At 42.5% G+C, this 21,558-nt stretch overlaps 1 protein-coding gene across 4 annotated transcripts in view; it reads right to left on the bottom strand.

The window, feature by feature from the left end:
* Positions 1–20,609, bottom strand: part of zbtb24 (zinc finger and BTB domain containing 24) — a 29,704-nt gene extending 9,095 nt beyond the window's left edge. Inside the window, exons 1-4 of one of the 4 annotated variants that reach the window (XM_072552174.1) lie at positions 20,512–20,609; positions 13,572–14,557; positions 9,811–9,978; positions 9,159–9,242 (exon numbers count right to left, since the gene is read on the bottom strand). In XM_072552174.1, the coding sequence (XP_072408275.1) occupies positions 9,159–9,242; positions 9,811–9,978; positions 13,572–14,520 (1,201 nt within the window). In that variant the 5' untranslated portion in view covers positions 14,521–14,557; positions 20,512–20,609. Of the gene's footprint in view, positions 1–9,158; positions 9,243–9,810; positions 9,979–13,571; positions 14,558–17,172; positions 17,245–18,560; positions 18,580–20,409 lie in introns of those variants that run through there. The other 3 variants (XM_072552182.1, XM_072552201.1, XM_072552192.1) reach the window with 3 other exon arrangements.
* Between the last annotated feature and the right edge of the window lie 949 nt (positions 20,610–21,558).

Genomic DNA, 21,558 nt, shown 5'->3' with positions numbered 1-21,558 from the left:
ATTAACTCAAATGGTTAATATATTAAAAATTCATATTCTGATTTACCAACAGTAATTTCTACTCTATAATGGACATCTCATCAAGGGTTGTGAAACGCATAAATGTGATGTTGTAGACATTGTAAATCTGGCACCAGAATGTAATGGAAATTACTTGCAGTAATCCTTTCACAAATGAGCATTTCTCATGGCTATCTTTAATAGTACTATGGCTTATATTACTAGCTCCAGCTGCAGAAATGTCCATAATAACATCAGTTTTTTTTGGCACTAGTAACCAGCATGCACAAATTTTAAAATAGCCAGGAAAGGAGAACTTCTCTTAAGGACATTGCTTGGTCTTAAGACATGGCATAGCGAAGAAGAGGAAAACTAACGTGCAAAATAAGCAAACCTCTATTATGATCCCAGACCTGACCACCAAATTTATGTAATGATCTGGTTAGGAATCAGCAACTTTTTGTTGAAAAGGTTTTTATTTTTTACAAAATTATAAAAGTATAAGAGGTAGTACAACAATCTTTTGTTACAAAAACATTAACAATAAACTACCTACTCCTCTACAAAACAAAACCGAAACTATCATAAAGGTACAGAACAATCTTTCTATGTTACAATTTGATAAATAGTTGAACTTTACAAATTAGTTTAAGTTAAATTATACTAGACTAACCTAATTTAGGATTAGGTCAAATTAGATTAAATCAACTTAAATTAGCTTAACTTAAAATTACACCACCTGACGCACCCCGCCGAGACTCCCATCCTTGGCAGCATCAATTATTCTATCGATATTTATTCAAGCTTTCTCCCCAAAAGGCCCCCAGACTGCCAAATCCGGCCTTCACATCTTATAGAATAGTTCTGTTTTCTGGTGCACCGTATTCGTAAGAAAATCCAGGGGAATGTGCTCCATCACTAATCTGCATCACCCCATGAGACCTGGTGGTTTTCTGAGGTCCAGCTCATGAAAATGTTCTTCCTTGCACAATACGTGAGAATGCTGAATAAGCTCTTGCTGTATTCATCTAGTGAAGGCAAATTCGGCAGACCTAAAAGAAGGGATACCAGGTCCACCTTAACTTCAATTCCTAGGATCTCCTCCACCTCATTCACTATGGCACCCCAGGACCTACAGATCTTATGTCACGACCACTGACAATGTGTGAGGGTGCCGGTGCTTGTTTTACATTTAGGGCATCCTGGAGATGTTCCTCTCCTGAATTTTGCTAATCGCTCTGGGGCCATATGGGCTCTGTGGAGAATCTTCAATTGCATAGCCTGCACTTTATTGCATATCTTGATTTTTTTCACATTCTCCCATTTGTCCTCCCATGTTTCAGACGGAAGTTCTACACCTAATTCTTAACTCCAGACTCCGTAGAGTCTCAACATATCTTCCAAGGTGCATCCTCTCCGTGAATGATACAATGTACTGACCGAGAGAGTGCCCGTGCACGGGAGCACTCTTCTCTCCATGTCGGGGCTGTAGGGCTGAGCTAAAAGTGTGGTCCTTCTTTGCATATAATCCCTAATCTGAAAATAACGGAAGAGGTCCCAGCTGGGTAGCCCATATTTGTGACTTAGCTGGTCAAAAGACATCAGGACCTCTCCCAAATTGGTCTCCCAAACAGGAGAATCCCTTGACCTCCCGTGCTTTAAGGCTGGAATTGACTGACCCTGGCCTGAATCCTGGGGTTCTAACTAAGTGGGTAAATGGTGAAGTCTTATGCAGGTTGCCCTCACCCTGCCGCATCATCCTCTATGCTTTCACTGTGTTTATAATAATTGGGTTTCTACAATGCTCAAAAACAGATTTCATCCTATCCATAAACAGCAAATTAAGGAGGTGACACCTTGCCTGCGTGGCCTTGATATCAAGCCATATCGACCTCGGATCCTTCCACACCCAGTCACTCACATAGGACAATAAGGCGCTTATTTGGTATCACTTAAAGGCTGAGAGATCTACCCCCCCCCATACCCTGTGTGAGTTGCAATTTGGTGAATTTAATCAGAGGGCACCTACGACACCAAATGAAGGATCCAAGCCAGCCACTGCGTCTCTGCAGTACTTCTCTGAGCAACAACTGGAGCATTCTCCATGGGGTAAAGTAGCCGAGGAAGAATATTCATTTTAATGAGGGCTATTTAGCCAAATCATGATACTGGTAACTCCTCCCAACACTGAAGATCTTGTTTTATCCTTTCAAATAGCTGCACAAAGTTAGTTGTATACAGTTGGTGGAAAGCAGGGTTAATAAAAATACCCAAGTAAAGAAAACCTTTTTGTGACCACCGGACAGGAAATTGTGCTCCATCCTCCAGGTCAGGCACTCCCACCAAGCCCCCCACAGGCATGGCTTCCGATTTTGTAAAATTAATTTTATAGTTCTGTTCGCCGAGCTGGGAATTTGTTTTGCAAACGTTTCGTCCCCTGTCTAGGTGACATCCTCAGTGCTTGGGAGCCTCCTGTGAAGCCTCATAGGAGGCTCCCAAGCACTGAGGATGTCACCTAGACAGGGGACGAAACGTTTGCAAGACAAATTCCCAGCTCGGAGAACAGAACCACAACAACGAGCACCCGAGCTACAAATCTTCTCCCAAACTTTGAATTAATTTTATATCCCAAGAACATGCCAAATAAATTGATCTTTTGACTTTTCGGGTTAGCCAAAAAGAGAAGAACCTCATCAGTGTAGACAGTAATTTTGTGCTTTCCCATTCCTACTTCCACGGCAACTATTTTAGAGTCCTTCCGAATAGCCTCCATCAACAGTTCGATTACTAAAGCGAACAGCAAGAGAGGACATTGTTGTCGGCTGCCTCTCCCAATGCTAAAATTATCTGATTTTACGCTGTTTGTAAGGACTGCGCTATAAGGTCATTATACAGCACTGCCACCCACCTAGCCAAAGTCGACCCAATGCCAAAGCATTCCAGGACACCAAAAAGATACGGCCACTCCACCCGGTCAAACACCTTTTCTGCATCCAAGGAGACCACCAAGCCTGGAACTGACCTCTGCTGACATACCTGTACTATATTCAACACTCTCCTGATATTATTGGAAGAGCTACGACCCTTAGTAAACCTGTCTGGTTTTCCTTTATGATAGTGGGCAGTACTTTCTCCAATCTCAAAGCTAACATATCAGACAGGATTTTAAAATCTACTTTCAGCAGTGAGATGGGTCTGTATGAGGCACAGTCCTCAGGATCTTTCCCACTCTTTAGAATAAGGGAGTAGAAGAGACAGCGGAATGCAGTCCTGGCTGGATGAGTGTTTGTACACACCCAATATTGGCTCGGCCAATGGGAGCCTGTCTGGGCCAGGTGCTTTGCCACTTTGGAGCTACCTTACCACCTCTGGCTTTTCTTGCATTGTTAAGGGTGCATTCAAAAGGGAGGCTTGCCCTACATTTATACCTGGGAGGGCCAGTTTCTCAAACAAGGATTCCATTCTTGCTAATCCATCCTCACAACCCGCCGACTAGTATAACTCTGCGTAAAATCTCCTGAATTTTGTATTAATCTCTTTAGACTTGTGAGTAATAGTACAAATTATCTCCATAATGGACACAGTGGACTGTGGGGCTCTTTTATTCCTGGTCAAACATGCCAGGTATCTACTTGGTTTATCACCATATTCAAAGATCCTTTATTTCGCAAAGGAGACCTCTCTCTTCGCCGCCTGGGTAAGTACTGAATTCAGAGTAGCCTGGAGAGCTGTGACCCGCTGGAGCTTAGCCATAGACAGTCTATCATAATATGCCAATTTGGCTGCCTTCAGCCGGGCCTCAAGCATATGTTGCTGTTCTCCTCTCTACCTCTTCCTAGTTCTGAGCATGAAATAATTAAGCACCTTAATAAACCTTGGTAGTCTCCCAAATTGATGGATTAACGGCAGTACCCGAATTAATGTCCCAGAAGGTCCTAAACTCCCTCGTGAAGTACTCTATAAATGTGCTATCCTTCAGAAGAAATGGATCCATGTGCGAATGCCACGTTTCTATTCCAAAGATGTGCAGGTTAGGTGAATTGGCCATGCTAAATTACCCATAGTGTTAGGTGCATTAGTCAGAGGGAAATGGGTCTGGGTGGGTTACTCTTCGGAGGGTCAGTGTGGACTTGTTGGGCCGAAGGGCCTGTTTCCACACTGTAGGGAATCTAATGTAATCATAACACCGAATCCAGACAGATCAATGGAACAAAGAACATATCAATTCTTATGCGGCATTTGTGTGGGTTGGAGTAAAAGTCCATTAGAGTGGAGATATGTCTAAAAGTCCATTAGAGTGGAGATATGTCCAAACGTCCACCGACCTCAACTCCCCATGTAAGTCCACCAACCATCTGGATTGTGGCGAGATCCCCGAGAGACCCTTTGGCATCCTGTTCACCTCGGGGTCCATGAGACGGATAAGTCTCCTCCTATAACCGTATGGCACACCCTAAGAGCCATCAACTTGGAGAATACGTTGATTAAGAATTTAAGGGGGTGCACTGGGGGGGGCAAGAGACATTCAGGATGCCATTTTCATTCCCGTGTATTGAGGCCTTGAGGATGATGAACCGCCCATGTTCATCCTTAACTTGGTCTATTATCTGAAATGGGAGGTTCCCCTGTACTAGTATGGCCATTCCTCTGCTTTTAAAGTTGAAAGAGGAGAATACCCTACCAAACCCTCCCTGCTGTAATTTCAAATGTTTCTTGTCACTCAAGTGTGTTTCTTATAGCAGGGTGATGTCAACCCTCTCCTTTCTGAGGTTTCTTCTAATCAGGGAATGGCTCCCCTTTATGTTCCAGGTGCACCATCTAAACGAACCACTAGCCATAACTGCCCAAAGCGGCCCGCAGCCCTCCAAGAGATGGTGCGCTAAATGAAGAAAAAGCAGGATTTATAAAATCTAAAACTTACCACTACAAATACTACAAAAACTTTAAAACTAACCACTACTCTTAAATTAAACAAACAAACATACAAACAACAAATAACTGAAGATTCCCCCTCGCCTATAGGAGGAATTCGTCTCAATCCCTACAACCATCATGGTTTCTTCCAGCTAAAGCCATGCCCCAAACCCAAGCACCACAGAGACAAACAAAACCTATTATTTACACACGTGAAAATTAAAAGTGGATGCCCAAGCCATCCCCTCCATACATCAATTCTATTTGTCCTTAATAAAAGAGGTAACCATCCCAAACGCAGAGAAAACAAGGGAATAATAGGAATTAGTAAACAAAAGGGGGAATTTCACATCAAAGCAATGCTAAGCCTAAAAAACCAACAATCATGAGACCAAAGGATATACCGTTGTCCATAGTATTTTCTGATCCAGACCATCTATTTCAAAGAGTCTAGGAAATCCCTTACTTTCTCTGCTGAGTCAAAGTTGTAAATCGACCCTCCATGGTTGAAATGCAGTACTGCTAGGTACCTCACAGAGTATTGGATATTCAGGACTTTCAACCTCTTCCTGACTTCATCAAAAGATTTCCTCTCCTTGATTACAGCCATATAGAAGTCTTAAAAGAACATCATTTTCAACCCCTTGTGTACCAGGGACTGCGAGTCTTTTCCCAGCCTTCTGGAGGCTTCCATTAACATTTGTTTCTCCTTGTAACATTGGAGTTGCATTAGGACCGGGCAGGAATGCTGATCTGACCTGGTCCTGCGCATCGTGATCCAGTGGGCCTGCTCCACACACATTCAGCCTGACTTGACTTCCCAGCCCCAGAAACTGGGTGAGTCACTGCCAGGAGGCTGACCAGGTTCTCAACTTCGTCATGTTCCGGGAGCCCGATTGTCAATAAGTTCTTCCTTCTACCTTGAGAATCAAGTTTGTCGACCTAGACCAGCAGGGTCCGAAACTGGCTTTCCAGCCTTCAGATCCTCATCTCCGAATTCTCCGCCACGGTCTCCAACGCTGTGGTTCTTTGTTCGACTGCCTTGACGCATCAATCAAGCGTTTGGATCACCAACTCATGCTTTTGTAGCATGGCAGAGATCGGTTCCAGCACCAAATCGATTTTCTTTCAGAGTTTTACAAACTCCGAGACTAACTTCTATTGCTCCAATGGGTTCCAAGGCACCACCGCAGGAGTTAGGGCTGCGGCTGCAGGTGTGCCCGGCATTGTAGGGGAGTGCCCTGCTTCTGCAACCCTCACACTCTCTTTCCTTTATTCATCTTCAACTTCTTCCCAAAACATTAGGATCAGTATTTAAAAGGTTCTAGGGCTTTTGTCTTACTTTATTTTCCTAATTTTCCTTATAGATGGCTAGTGAGGCGGAGGTAAAAGCACCACTCCACTTGGGTTATGATGTAGAGCCCAGCACAGCAGACCTATCTGATCGCCGTCCTCTTGGATCTCCCCAGCAACCTTTAGCTTTAAGTCGAGAAGAAATATATAAAACAGGAGTAGGTTATTCAGCTCTTTAAGCCCACTTGCTATTCAATATGATCATAGCTGATCATCTAACTCAGTCCCTCTTCCCACTTTTTCCCCATACCTTTTGATCCCTTTAGCCTTAATAACTCTTCCTTGAAAACATTTTGGCCTCAACCACTTTCCATGGGAGAGAATTCCAGTCACGTCACACTCTGGGTGAAGAAATGTCTCCTCATCTCAGTCCTAAATGGCCTACCCTGTATCCTTAGACTGTGATCCCTGATTCTAGACTCTTCAGTTATCAGGAAGATCCATCTTGTCTTCACATTTCTAGTCTGGTTAGAACTTTACAGTTTGTTTGAAATTCTTTCTCATTCTTCTAAAGTCCAGTGATTACAGTCCTAACAGATTGACTCTCCATATGCCAGTCCCGCTATCCCAGGAATCAGTCTGGTATACCTCCACTGCACTCCTTCTAGAGCAAGAACATCTTGCCTCAGATAAGGAAACCAAAACTGCGCACAATACTCCAGATGAGGTTTCACTAATGGAACTATTAGTAGTACTCAACTTTTTCTGTGTACAATTATATGAGTCCTACACAAGTCAATTTGTTTACCAATAGATAGATTTCAGAATCTCAGTCCACGATCTAATCCATTTTGTGATCATATACTGGACTTGAAACAAAGTTTTGTGGTATTATACCAGGTGCAGCAAGACATCCTTGCCATTGTACTCAAATCTTCTCACGATCAAAGTTAACATATCATTTGACTTCTTCACTGCCTGCTGCATAAATTGAGAGATCCAGGAGACTTATGAAGAGAATAAAGTCATAAGATTCCACAGTTTTGAACCTACAACACTAAAATTTACTGTTGGAACAGTCACACAATCTACATTTACTAACAACCAGAATTAACATGTAATTAGAATGGGTAACAGAGCATATCAATTAGCAAATGTAATCAAAACAGATCCAATGGATTTCTTAACAATTCCTCCTCCCACCCAAGTTATCGATACAGTGGGTCACTAAATTATTGATAAACTTCACAAGGGATTACAAATCCTCACTTTTGCTCATCTAACTTTGAAACTCCCTCTCAAGAATTGCCCAGCTTTGGAGTGTCCCAGTAACTGTTCCCATTCTGATCAATCACTCTCCTCGCCAAAGTCTATCCTGGACTCTGAAACTGCACAAGAATAATTCCAATTTTTTGGCAAATGCTGCCTTTACCAAGCTAAAGCTGCCCCTGAGTTTTTTTTCCCCTGAGCTTTGATCTTGCTCAACCGCATCCAGGAAATATTGCTTGTGGACCTTTCAGCTCTCAGCTGAATTGAACTATTAGTAGTACTCAGCTTTTTCTGTGTACTACTTCCAGGACTTTCTCCAATTCTCCTATGCAGAGCTATTCAATTGCTCAAGTTCTTCCCTGAGTCTTCACTACACAAAATACACATAGTTTAGCTACCTTTAACAGCATTGTTTACAGTAGTAGTGCCTAGCATGGAGTCTACTTCAGTTCTTGTCTCTTTCTCTAACAAACATAACTTTTGAACTCCACTTCAGTGACTCCTGAACTGTGCTGAGTGACTTCTTGAGAACATTGTAATAAGCCTCTCCTAATGTTGGGCAGAATTAAATACAGCCAGCAAACAACTATTTGAACTAACTGTTCAATAAATGTAGCAGCTATAGAATGCTGAATTGCTCAGTACAAAAAGTAGATATGAACAGGGGATTTCATTACAGCACCAAATATAATAATACTACATTGTAGAAGAAAATGAATTTAGAGACTAATGTATGAAATACACTCAAACCAATCCTTTTTTCTGATGTCTACTTCTGAACAGTAACAAGGGATCAAGTTTAATTGATCAAATCCTTATGGGCTCCTCATTTTTATTTTCAAATCCTCCATATCCTTGACACTCTATATTTCTATGATGTCCTCCAATCCTACTACGCTTTAAATATTTGCACTTCTTCAGTTCTGACCTTTGCACATACACAGTCTACCATGGTGGTGGTGGTGGTGGGTTTGCATCAGCTGCTCATGATTTAAACTCTGAACTCATTCATTAAGTCATTTTGTCCCTCTAATGTGCGTACCTCCTTTAAGATGTTCCTTAAGACCTACCTCTAGTCCATGTTTTTGGTATCTACCATAACGGTTCTTTGTGTATCCTTTTTCTGTTAAGTTTGTTTCGTAAAATTCCTGTGCCTTGGGAAAGTTTAAAAAGAAATGCTTGTATTTATACAGCATCTCACGTGACCTCAGGTCTCACAAAGCCCATCACAATAAACAAACTACTGTTTAATTTGGTATAGCATAGAAAACATAGTAGTTAAATATGCACTCTCCCACAAAACTCAATGTGGTAACGACCAGATAGTAGGGCAAATACAGTGCCATGAAACCCAACTGGTTCACCAGTGTCCTTTTGGAAAGGAAATCTGCCATCTTTAGCTGGTCTGACCTATAAGTGACTCCAGACTCACAGCTTCAGGTTAGGGATGGGCAATAAATGCCTACCTAGCCAATGATGCCCACATCCTCTGAATGAAATCTTTTAAAATCTTCTCTGTCCACTTGAGGCATCAGACAGGGTGGAAGATTAGTATAACATCTTCGACATTGTATTTTTACTTCTTTGACTCTTAACTGCTCTCTGGGTAGTTGGAGATGGACAATAAATGCTGGCTTAGCCAGCGATGCCCACATCCTGTGAATGAATAAAAAACGTTATACCTGTATGGACTCTGTAATGGCTCTTCAACTGTCTTCTCTGAGTAAAGACCTTCCCACACTGGTCACAATTAAAAGCTTTCTTTCCTAAAAATGGAAAAAAATATTTTTTAGTGAAGGCTTTCTGAAGAGATAGACAATAAAACAAGAGTCTTCCACAAAAATCAATGTGGTAATGACCAGATAGTGGGGCAAATACATTGCCATGAAACCCAACTGGTTCACTAACTAATGGAGATGGAATGGCTGTCATGTGAAGAGAGGCTGGTTCGACCTGGCCTGTTTAAACTACAGTTTAGAGGGATGAGAGGGGATCTGATTGAAACATTTAAAGTTCCAAAATGCTAGACTTCTATGTCAGCATACAATAACTGAATCAGCATTTGAGAGAGATAAACTTTCAGGGTTTGCCAGTATAGAGTAGGGGAAAAGGACTGATTGCTATTGTTACAGAGAGCTGACATGAACTCAATGAGCAAAATGGCCATCTGCTCAATTGTAATTAGGTTATTACTACACTAACATCACCTGATTCTGAGGTATCATGGAGCAAATCACTACAATGCAATGCACCATAATGGCAGTTTACCTATTAATGGTAATGTCCATTTTGTTATTTAAATTAGGCTTAAAAGATAAGTTGCAGCGCAATTACCTGTGTGCAGACTCATGTGCTCCAACAAAGAGTGCTTGGTGGTCAATGCCTTTCCACAAACTGTGCAGTGATAAGGACGCTCCCCTGTATGCATTCGCTCATGAACCTGCAGCGTGTGCTTCTGTGAAAATCCTTTACCACATTCAAAACACTTAAAAGGACGTTCACCTACCACAAAAAAAATTGAAAGCGAATATTTAAGTTTCAAAATATGTATCCAACCTTATGACAAAATTATTATGTGAAGCTTTTTGCTCCCCCCCTCTCCCTCCTTAGGTACGTAAGAATAGGAGTAAATCATTCAGTCCCTTAAGGCAACTCACCATCCAATTAGATCATGGCTGATCTGTATCTCAAAGCCATGCTCGGCTTTTACTTTCTCTTTCAATATCCTTAAGTAGCAAAAATCAGTCAATTTAAGGGCAGACAATGGCCTAGTGGTATTATTGCTAGATTAGTTATCCAAATCCCAGATAGTGTTCTGGGGATTTGGGTTAAAATCTAGTCATGGCAGATGGTGGAATCTGAATTCAATAAACAAAATCTGGAATTAAGAGTCTAATGACAATCATAAAACCAATGTTATTTGCTGAAAAATCTCATCTGGTTCACTATGTCCTTTAGTGAAGGAAAGTGTCACATCCTTACATGTGACTCCAGACCCACAGCAATATGGGTGACTCTTAGCTACCCTCTGGGCAATTGGGTATAGGCTATAAATGGTAGCCTAGCCAGTGACGTCGACATACAACGAATGATTTTTAAAAAAATCTTAATGTTGATGTTTTTAATTGAATTTTAATTGCATCAACAGCTTTTTTGAGGAAATGTGTGCCATATTTCCACAACCTGAACTGCTTCATGACATTACCACACAGTTCTAACTCTAATTTTAAAGTCATGCTTCCTTGTTTGATCTATCTTGCTGGAACTTGCTCATTTTCTACTCTTTGATCATCTTAAATATTTCAATTAGATGATCCGACTGTTTTCAAGGACAATTAGGGATGGATAACAAATGATGGTTTTCCCAGTTGATGCACCCAACTGATATAATACATTTTCAAAATGTTGGACTTAACAGTGATGCTCATACACAACAACAAATTTGAAAATTTCATCTCTCCAGCAATCTATTCTATCAGACCTTTCCTTCTATACTGCTGTAACTTGGAGTAAAGATGGGGGAGCAGACTGAGTGAGTTGGTTTTGCAGAGAGCAGACATAAACAAGATAAACTCGAAAGGTTTACTTCCATGCTGTAATCATTCTATGACACAAGGTCATTGACCTGTAACTTTAGCACTGTTCACTCCAGAGCTGACCTAGTATTGTACCCTAATGTTTAATTGTGTTAAATTACTTGAAACGTCTAATATCCAAAGTAACATGGTCCACAAACAACAAACAAAATAATCAGAAATCCCTTTTTGTGGATTGGTTATGAGACAAACATTGGCACAAAACTAAATAAAAATTCCTGATCTTATGTGCAGCACATGTTGCTCCCCATTACACTGGAGATTGCGCCTGTATTGGATTGACAGCTGCTATGTTTTTGGCACCTCTCCAAGATTGGAAGAAAGCAGCAGGAAATGATTGATTTCCTTTACATTTTAAGGGAAAAAGGAAAGCCGAACATGCAATTACTGGTATCACTGATGATAAGCTCACATTTCTCTTTCAAATATGATCTTTTATAAGATTGTTAGTTTTTAGCAATAAAATTGAGGAATGAAGGAGTATATGTGACGAATTCTACTAATATCAGGCCAGGATGTTAACGATTAGACAGACCCAGGTTATTTTACCAGAAGGTGTAAGGTGTTCACCTTTGCTGGCACAGTGAAAATAGATGTGATCATGATGAACAGATTTCAAGACTGAGGAACTAATTCCAAGACAAAACAAATTTGGGGGTCTAAAGATAACTAATTGGCATTTCTACCTGGATACAAGACCCACAGGATTCATGTTATCACAGAGATAGGTTCTGAGACAGAAAAAAATGCAGATATTTATAATAAACTCAGATTACAAAGTTCTCCTTAAAGATATCCCTGAATTTCAGACAACTCAGTCTGCCAGAGTGTGAGAGAGAAAACAGAGGTGTCAAGTTGTTCTGGTTCACTGCATATGAAATGAACATAGGTGCTTGAGTTGAGAAGACTAAAACCATGGGGTCTGAAATGGGGGCTGGAAGATCTACCTAGACTGAGCAAGAGAGAGAACCTCCAGAGGGCTGTCACCATGAAAGACAGTTCTGGAGTTAAAGGCTCCCAGACTGGAAAAAAAATGAAAGCAAACCCTCAAGAACTAGTACTTTAAACTAGATTTGGGGGAACTGACTGTCCACTTGAGAGACATTACAGTGTTTATCCATGGAGTAGGATTTTTGGCTGAATGAAAAGCAAATGGAGAGCTTTGGTTGTTTAATCTACAAAACTGCCTTAGCACATATTGTTCAATCAATGATGTTTTAGTTTGTTCAAGTAAAACTTGTACAACTTGAAATCTTGTTGTGTGATGTTTTAAGTTGGTCACTGAGAATTCAAATTTCTTTAAATTATTGGTCCCTGGAGAGATCCAAGTCACAACCTCAAACACAGACTATCATCCTTTCCTCTGGCCATCTTTGTCTACTTTGACCATTCTAGCTTTTTTATTAAACACTGGAGTTAGAGTTTACTGGAGTTGGATCTCAACGTCACATTATGTCAGGTCAGATTTCAATCATCTTTATACCCCTTCTCTTTGGCTATCATAACTGTTACAACTGGAGGTCAACTCCAAACAACACTCGTTCTATGACTCCCAAAACAATATACAGCCCAATCCTGATAATTATATTTTACAGCATTAAAATACTTCAAAAATTCAAATAATTCAGATGAAATAATTGAAGTACAGAAAACTGGAAACATAGTGCCTAAAGTGAAAACAGTTTAAGAGGTAACACCAATTAAATTGGCATTGGAAAAAAAGTATTTTAAATGACAAAGGTCATCCATCTAAAATTACACTACAATTTTATAACCTCACATTCAGGGATATTTGTGCCCTTGCTTGAAGACTGAGTTCCAAATCTCATGAGAGTTCAGAAGGGTGTTGATTATTATACATTACCAATGTACTCAACTTTACTTAAAGTCTGAAATATACAATAATATAGAAAGTTTCGTATTTAGTAGTACTGGAAAGAGGGAGCTGTTGGACTTATCAGTTGTGGAAGGGGTAGGAACAGCTTAGGCTTTATGTCATTAGTGAGATCCAGTTGTATAGTAACACAAGATAACAGCGGGCCTGAGGGTTAGCAGCACCTGCTGATGGTCCATTGGACAGAAAGCACTTCGGCAGGAAACATATATATTTTGTCAAATCTAGGGACTGAAATGTGGATTTTATCAGCCCAAATGGTAGGTTTAAGTCTTATGCTATTAAAACAGGAACAAAAAATGGAAACAGAAGACAGTACTTTCTCACTGTTTAGGAACAAATTTATGACATCGGACATACCAAATAAACAATGGCCATTTTAATAAGCATAAATTGCAAAAATATGCAATCATTAGTTAAGACAAGGTTATAAATTTTAAAATCTTATAATATTGAAAAGTTCACATTTTCTTACAGGTTCTGAGTATGGGATTAGGGCACTGGGGAAAGGAATATCTTAACTTTTCTATGACTGTCATGCTGGGTGAATTACCCGTTTCAAAGATCCCCCAATCACAAAACTAAAAAGGCTGGTCATTGCTCACCTGTGTGTGTCCTTCGATGTGTGGCCAAGAAGTGGTGATTTTTGAATACTTTATCACAGTCTTCACATCTAGCCTCCACATCTGGATACTTTCTCTTCCTCCCTCGCTTCTTCATTTCCTCCTGTTCCTCCTCTACTGTGCCAAGCTTGTACCCCATTAACTTAATAGGCCTCTGAATTCTACGGTTGCTATAGCGGCTGCGACCCACCGCCGTTAATTTATGTTCATAACCTTCTGTCTGTGAAGCTGCGTTAGCATCAAAACAGGTTTCTGGTTCTGAATGCTGACAGCTTTGTCTCCCTTCATTGGTAACCTTATTGCCTGTTTTACAATGAGATTCATCTGTAGGTTCTTCCAATGTGCTCAGATGTTCTTGTGGGTCAGTTGGAGTCCCACTGTCAGCTTCAGTCCTTTCTGTTTGCAGCTGTTCACATTTCCGGGGCCTTCCCCTTTTGCGTTTTGGCTTTGAGGGCTGATCATTATCAACATTGGGATCCACAACTACCACTTTAATTCCATTGGAAGCCAATGATACCTTAACATGTAAGTGGTTGTCCTGATAGTCTGAATATGCTTTAATTAAATCATTCACTTTCAGAATCTCAGCAATGGTCACAATATGCTCAATGGACTTTTCAGCGACATTCAGACGACCAGTGTATATGAATTCCAGCACAGCACTGAAGGTATCTGCTGCCATTCCATTAAGCATATAGATACCTTGACCTTGCTGGCTTTCATCAGCAAACATCAGAGAGAAATATTCACTGCTAGCAGCAAGCAGTGCTTTGTGTGCTTTGAAATGAACATCCTCAGCAATTAAAGTGATGTCACACAAGAAATTTCTTTTTCTTTGTTCTTCAAAGTTAGTTAAAACCGTATCTTTGTGAGTCTTAGATTGAATGATGAGAGAAGCAGCAGGTGAAACAGCAGGCAATGTCTCATCCATCTTGATGGCACTCAGTCAAACATACATCCCCATGTACCTACCAATGAAAGAACATTTAAATAGTCAGTATTTTTCATTCAGCAGTACAGATCCCAACTGTCATTTGTGTTTTTTGCTGATAACTATGTGGTATATTTTATGCATGTCACCTTAGATATATTCACATTATGTTACTCTTACTTGATCACTTTAGTGTAATCACCAACGGTTCATTTCAGTGTTTTTCACAGCTTAACATGTTTTCCTGACGTACATCAAGTTTGGAAGAGCAAGATCTATAACTTTAGTGCTGGGCACTTTTCATAATCTAAAATGTCAGTCAGATATAGAAATGTGACTAAATATTCTGCTTCATGAAATTCTAGTGATAACAAGGAATATAAGTCATGTGTTCCTCAGGAATCCAGATGCTGACCAATAACATTTACCTTCAGTTATAAATGTTAAGATAATGTAGAAAACTTCCTATATAGTGCGCTGTAATCACATATCTAAATCCCCTTGTCCAGCTCCCTCAAATACTGGAACCAGTCAGCTTCTAATTGCATTGTTTAAATTGCATTAATTTTAAACATGTCTAATGCAACATTCTTTCATTCTGAGTTCCAATAAAAACAGGCCAATCTATGATTTGCAAAGTAGCTTCCTCATCAGGAATTTATACCATCTACAAAGTTCTCAGTATCCTATAGCATGCAGTCCAAAATACATCACTCCAACTGTGGTCTTAGTACAGTTACACTCAAACCTATCACTACATTTGAATTCTTTATTCTTCCAATAAAACAAAATACATGGTTCAACTCCATTTCTCTGAATGGATGTCAAACACACTACACGTTGAAACATCCAGACAAAGCAGCCAGATTTCGATGCGTAATGCTGTCTTATATTGCCTTGACAACTTGCTCATACATGGAGAGGGAAAAGTACAAACAATTAATCCACTTTCATAGGCTTGTGATGTAAGAAAGTTGAGTAAAAAGTTTACAAAATATGTTTCTCTGTACCTAATACCTTCACATACATATTCACACATTTAAATCAATTTTAAATTTTGTCAACATTCATTTCACTTTTCCTTAAGTCAGAAACACTTTTACGGGAGGACAATCTGTGATAATCATCTGTATCAAACCTCAAAAAAACTTCAAAGTTAATTCCTTAGAACTTCAAAATACTAGATTTCCTGACAAAACACAGCTTTTTGATTTATTCTATCCCAGGCAAAGTTCCTGAGAATTCACTTTCATTTAGCAGATAATCCCACTGCACTAAAACCAGCTTTTGCTTCTGTAACATCAATCCACCTCCAAGTCACCCAACTGCAGCATACTTATTGTTGAAATAAAACTGGACAGCAATAACACTTGCAGCAATTTAGTACAGCAACATCAGCAAGGTACGTACTCTAGACATAGCAGACTTGCTAGCTCAACTAAAAACCTGATGAAGTGCTTATGCCCGAAATGTCGATTCTCCTGCTCTTTGGATGTTGCCTGACCTGCTGTGTTTTTCCAGCAACACACTCTCGACTGTGATCTCCAGACCTCGCTTTCTCCTAAAAATACAACTATATATTTTAACAATTCCCATTTTAAAAAAATTAAAAGTATATCATATCTTTTAGCTAAAAACTGCAACACTCCAATGCTTTAAAATTATCGCTGAATTTTCTCTGGTTGTTCTTCCACACTATCAACCACATGATAATTTTTTGTATCTGTCTACTTTAGTCCATTCGTTTGTCTCATTTTATCCAAGGTATCTCTCATATCTGCCAATGGCAGAAATCTTTTGAATATGCCTATATAAAATATTTGAAAATTTTCAGCCACATAAAAAGACCAAATTTATATTCACAGAGAACCTTTCACAATCTCAGGACATCTCAAATGCTTAGCAGCTAATTGAGTACTTTTTGAAGTGCTATCACTGTCATCATGTACAAAACAAGGCAATGATAACCAATAAAGGTGTGCTCACAACAGTGAAGAATCACTACTGAGTGACTCTGCTTCCACTCTTTTCAGATACCTTATGGAACATAAAATGGGAAGGTGAGTGTTCAGAATCTTTTGAGAACTGCAAATATTTCACATTTATCCCTGGTCTGTTTTTTTTCATCACTTTATCCTTTTTTTCCACTTTATCATATGCTTCCCTTACTTTATCTTGTGTCTCCCTCTTTATATTGTACTTCACTTTATATCCAATCAATGGTTCTCTCTTTACATTTGTATCCTATCTTCTCTATTCTTATCTGTCTTTATCCACTTTAACCCATGTCTCCCCCTTCATGTAGAACATTTACAGCACAACAGGAGATCATTGTCCTTGTAACACACAAAAGAAAATAATCCATTCCTGGCCTCTAGCCCAGCTGAATACATTAGCTCAAGTGTATATTCCTCTGACAACTTTCACACGATTAACATAAGGGCAGAAGTACTGTATAGTATGACATTCAATGAGATCACGATCTGATATTTCTCAACTCCACTTTCCTGTCTTTCCCCTTGATTCCTCTAAAAATCCATCTATCTCAGCCTTCAATATACTTGATGACCCAGCCTTGACAGCACTCCGTAGTAAAGAATTCTACAGATTCACAACATTTCTCATCTTTGTCTTAATTGAACACATCCTTACTCTGAAGTATTGAGTACAGGAGTTGGGAGGTCATGTTGCGGCTGTACAGGACATTGGTTAGGCCACTGTTGGAATATTGTGTGCAATTCTGGTCTCCTTCCTATTGGAAAGATGTGGTGAAACTTGAAAGGGTTCAGAAAAGATTTACAAGGATGTTGCCAGGGTTGGAGGATCTGAGCTACAGGGAGAAGCTGAACAGGCCTGGGGCTGTTTTCCCTGGAGTATCGGAGGCTGGGGGGTGACCTTATAGAGGTTTACAAAATTATGAGGGGCATGGATAGGATAAATAGACAAAGTCTTTTCCCTGGGATCGGGGAGTCCAGAACTGGAGGGCATAGGTTTAGGTTGAGACGGGAAAGATATAAAAGAGACCTAAGGGGCAACTTTTTCACGCAGATGGTGGTGGTATGTGTATGGAATGAGCTGCCAGAGGATGTGGTGGAGGCTGGTACAATTGCAACATTTAACAGGCATTTGGATGGGTATATGAATAGGAAGGGTTTGGAGGGATATGGGCCAGGTGCTGGCAGGTGGGACTAGATTGGGTTGGGATATCTGGTCGGCATGGACGGGTTGGACTGAAGGCTCTGTTTCCATGCTGTACATCTCTATGACCCTATGGACTCTCCCACAAGGTGAAACAACCATTCTACATTTGTCTTATGTAATCTCCAAAGAATCTTGTACAATTCAGTCATGCTATCTCTAAATTCTTCAAAACTTTGATGAGCTCAACCTATTCAATCTCTCCTCATAAGACAGTCCATCCATCCTTGGTATCAACCTAGTGAAGCTTCTCTGGACTGCCTCCAATACTGGCATATTTCCTTAGATAAGGGGCCCAAGTCTGTTCACAGTATTCCTGCTGCGGTATGACTTGCGCCTTGAACAGTTTTATCAAAGCTTCCCTCTCTTTATGCTTTGCTCCCTTTGAAATAAAAGCCAATATTGCATTTTCTTTCCCTAGTACCTGCTGAATTTATATGCAAACTTTTTTGTGATTCATGCATGAGGACTCCCAAATTACTCCGAGCTGTAAACATTCTGCAATCATTCTCCTTTTAAATAATATTCCATTCCTATTGTACTTGCCAAAGTGCAGAACCTCACATTATATTCAATCTGCCAAATTTTTGCCCTTTCACTTAACCAATCCAAATGCGTCTGTAGCCTTTTTGTGCCATCCCTAATATTTGTCTACCCTAATTTTGTGTTACCTAGAGATGTACAGCATGGAAAGAGACCCTTCAGTCCAATCCATCCACGCCAACCAGATATTTGTGTACCTTATTAAATACCTTTGGAAATCCAAATACATTATATCCACTGCTTCCTGTGTATTCTGCTTAATCTCAAGATTAAATGTCATTTGCCAGTTTTCTGCAAACCTTGCCGATCCTCTGATATCTCCATGTAATTTATTGTGTCCTTCCACACGATCAACAACATGATAATTTACACATTCCCCATTTTCTCCACTACCCCATTCTCCTCTCTATTCCCTCCCCAGCCCTCCCTCTCTCAGACCAACATTGCCCCCACTCTAGAATGACCTCCATCTGTACTGTAGGGATTTTGATTCCCTCCCTTTCCCTCTTGCCCTGCCCAGCACCATTCTTCCAATCTCCCTCTCTTTCCCTCTCCCTCCCTTTTCTTCCCTCTCTGACTTCTTCCCCCTTGTCCCCTTCTCTCTAGCTCTCTCTCTGCTATCTCTCTCTCTTCCCTTTCTCTATCTCGCCCTCCCCTACCTCCTTTTCCCTCTACCTAGCTCTCCCTCCCTCATTTCCTTCTCTTCCTCCTTCCATCTAGCTCTCCTTTCCCCCTTTCTATCTCTCCTTCCCCGCGTTCCCTCCTTTCCTCTATCTCCCCCTCTCTCCCTCCCTCCCCCCCCTTGCACCTCTCCCCCCCATTGCCCCTCTCCCCCCTTGCCCCTCTCCCCCCCTCACCCCTTGACCCTCTCTCTCCCCCCTCCCCTCCCTCTTCCCTTTCTCCCCCTCTCCCCCCCTCCCTCTCCACCCTCCCTCTCTCCCCCCTCCCTCTCTCCCCCTCCCTCTCTCCCCCCTCCCTCTCCCCCCCTCCTCTCTCCCCCCCTCCCCTTCCTCTCCCCCTCTTCCCTCTCTCCCCCTCCCCTCTCTCCCCCCCTCCCTCCCTCCCCCTCCCTCTCTCCCCCCCTCTCTCCCTCCCTCTCTCTCCCTCTCCCTCCCTCCCTCTCTCCCCCCCTCCCTCCCTCTCCCCCCCTCCCTCCCTCTCTCTCCCTCCCTCTCTCTCCCTCCCTCCCTCTCTCTCCCTCCCCCTCCCTCCCTCCCTCTCTCTCCCTCCCCCTCCCTCCCTCTCTCCCCCCTCCCTCCCTCCCCCTCCCTCTCTCTCCCTCCCTCCCCCTCCCTCTCTCTCCCTCCCCCTCCCTCTCTCCCTCCCTCTCTCTCCCTCCCCCTCTCTCCCTCCCCCTCCCTCTCTCTCCCTCCCCCTCCCTCCCTCTCTCTCCCTCTCCCTCCCCCTCCCTCTCTCTCCCTCCCCCTCCCTCCCTCTCCCCCCCCCCTCCCTCCCTCTCCCCCCCCCTCCCTCCCTCCCTCTCCCTCCCCCTCCCTCCCTCTCTCTCCCTCCCCCTCCCTCCCTCCCCCTCCCTCCTCCCCCTCCCTCTCTCTCCCTCTCTCTCCCTCCCTCCCCCTCCCTCCCTCTCCCTCTCCCTCCCTCCCCCTCCCTCCCTCTCCCTCCCCCTCCCTCCCTCTCCCTCTCTCTCCCCCTCCCTCTCTCTCTCTCCCCCTCCCTCTCTCTCCCCCTCCCTCTCTCTCCCCCTCCCTCTCCCTCTCTCTCCCCCTCCCTCTCCCTCTCTCTCCCCCTCCCTCTCCCTCTCTCTCCCCCTCCCTCTCTCTCTCCCTCCCCCTCCCTCCCTCTCCCTCTCTCTCTCTCCCCCTCCCTCTCTCTCTCCCTCCCCCTCCCTCCCTCTCTCTCTCTCTCCCCCTCCCTCTCTCTCTCTCCCCCTCCCTCTCCCCCTCCCTCTCCCTCTCTCTCCCCCTCCCTCTCCCTCCCTCTCTCTCCCCCTCCCTCTCCCTCTCCCTCTCTCTCCCCCTCCCTCTCCCTCTCTCCTCTCCCTCTCCCTCTCTCCTCTCCCTGAGTTGCTGGGGTTTGAAGTTTGCGCCAAGGCCCCTCTCCTTTCACTGACTCTCAGGCAGAGAATTAAAAGTAATTATTTTCTGAGGCGGAGTGTTTCCTGAACTCGGGGTTTGTGAATGTATTTACAGGATTAATGTAGGTGAAAGACCAGCCGAGTTTCTCAAGTGCGCGCAAAGCGGGGATCGGGTTAAAGGTGAAACGGTGGACGCTCCGCTGCCGGGACCTTACCCTGCGGCACCAACAAGATGGCGGCGGCGGCGGCGACTCGCGCGAGACTCAGCTCGGAGCCCGCCTCTGACACCAAGAGGGGGCAGCAGAGAGCAGCTAGAGCTCCCCATTGGGTCTGAGCAAGTGAGAGCAGCTCACAGGATAGTACAGCAACTCTGGCAGCTTTTGGGAACTGAAAACAAAGTTCATGGGCTACCTATTCCCCAGTGACTTGATTTGATTTATTATTGTCACGTGTACCAAAATACAGTGATAAGTATTATTTTGCATACTATCCAGGCAAATCATACCTTATGTCAGTACATCAGGCAAACAGAACTGAATGCAGAATATAGTGTTCTACTTACAGAGAAGGTACAGAGAGAATTCAACTTTAATATATGCGAGATCCGTTCAAACTCCGATAATAATGGGGAAGAAGCTGTCCTTGAATCTGTTCGTTGGTGTTTTCGAACTTTTGTATATGCTGTCTGGCAGAAGAGTGTGGAAGAGGGGTCCTTAATTATGTTGGCTGCTGTCCTGAGGCAGCAGGAAATATAGACAGAATCAATGGATTTTTTTTATTTCAAAAATATACTTTATTCATAAAATGATTTGATGGTCTGTACATTTGGTCATGCCATACATATGTCCACATTTACAAACACAGATTCGAATTTATCATTTATACAGGTCTGTGCATTTCTCAATCTTATGCATATATTTGGCTGAGGCATCAGCAGAGCCCAAAAAACGTCCGCATGGGCCCCCTGTTCTTCTTTAGGCAGCCGATCTTACACGGTGGTCTTTCCCCACCGCTCCTTGGCGGCAGCTGCCCCAAGCTTCAGCGCGTCCCTCAACACGTAGTCTTGGACCTTGGAATGTGCCAGTCTGCAACACTCAGTCGGAGTCAACTCCTTCAGCTGGAAGATCAACAGGTTTCGGACCGCCCAGAGAGCGTCCTTCACCGAGTTGATGATCCTCCAGGCGCAGTTAATATTCGTCTCGGTGTGAATCCCGGGGAACAGGCCGTAGAGCACGGAGTCCCGCGTCACGGCGCTGCTCGGG

Source organism: Chiloscyllium punctatum, chromosome 3, assembly GCF_047496795.1.
Source record: "Chiloscyllium punctatum isolate Juve2018m chromosome 3, sChiPun1.3, whole genome shotgun sequence".
Lineage (NCBI taxonomy): Eukaryota > Metazoa > Chordata > Chondrichthyes > Orectolobiformes > Hemiscylliidae > Chiloscyllium > Chiloscyllium punctatum.
The sequence above is the reverse complement of the archived record's forward strand: the minus strand, read 5'-3'. Positions and strand labels throughout refer to the sequence as shown.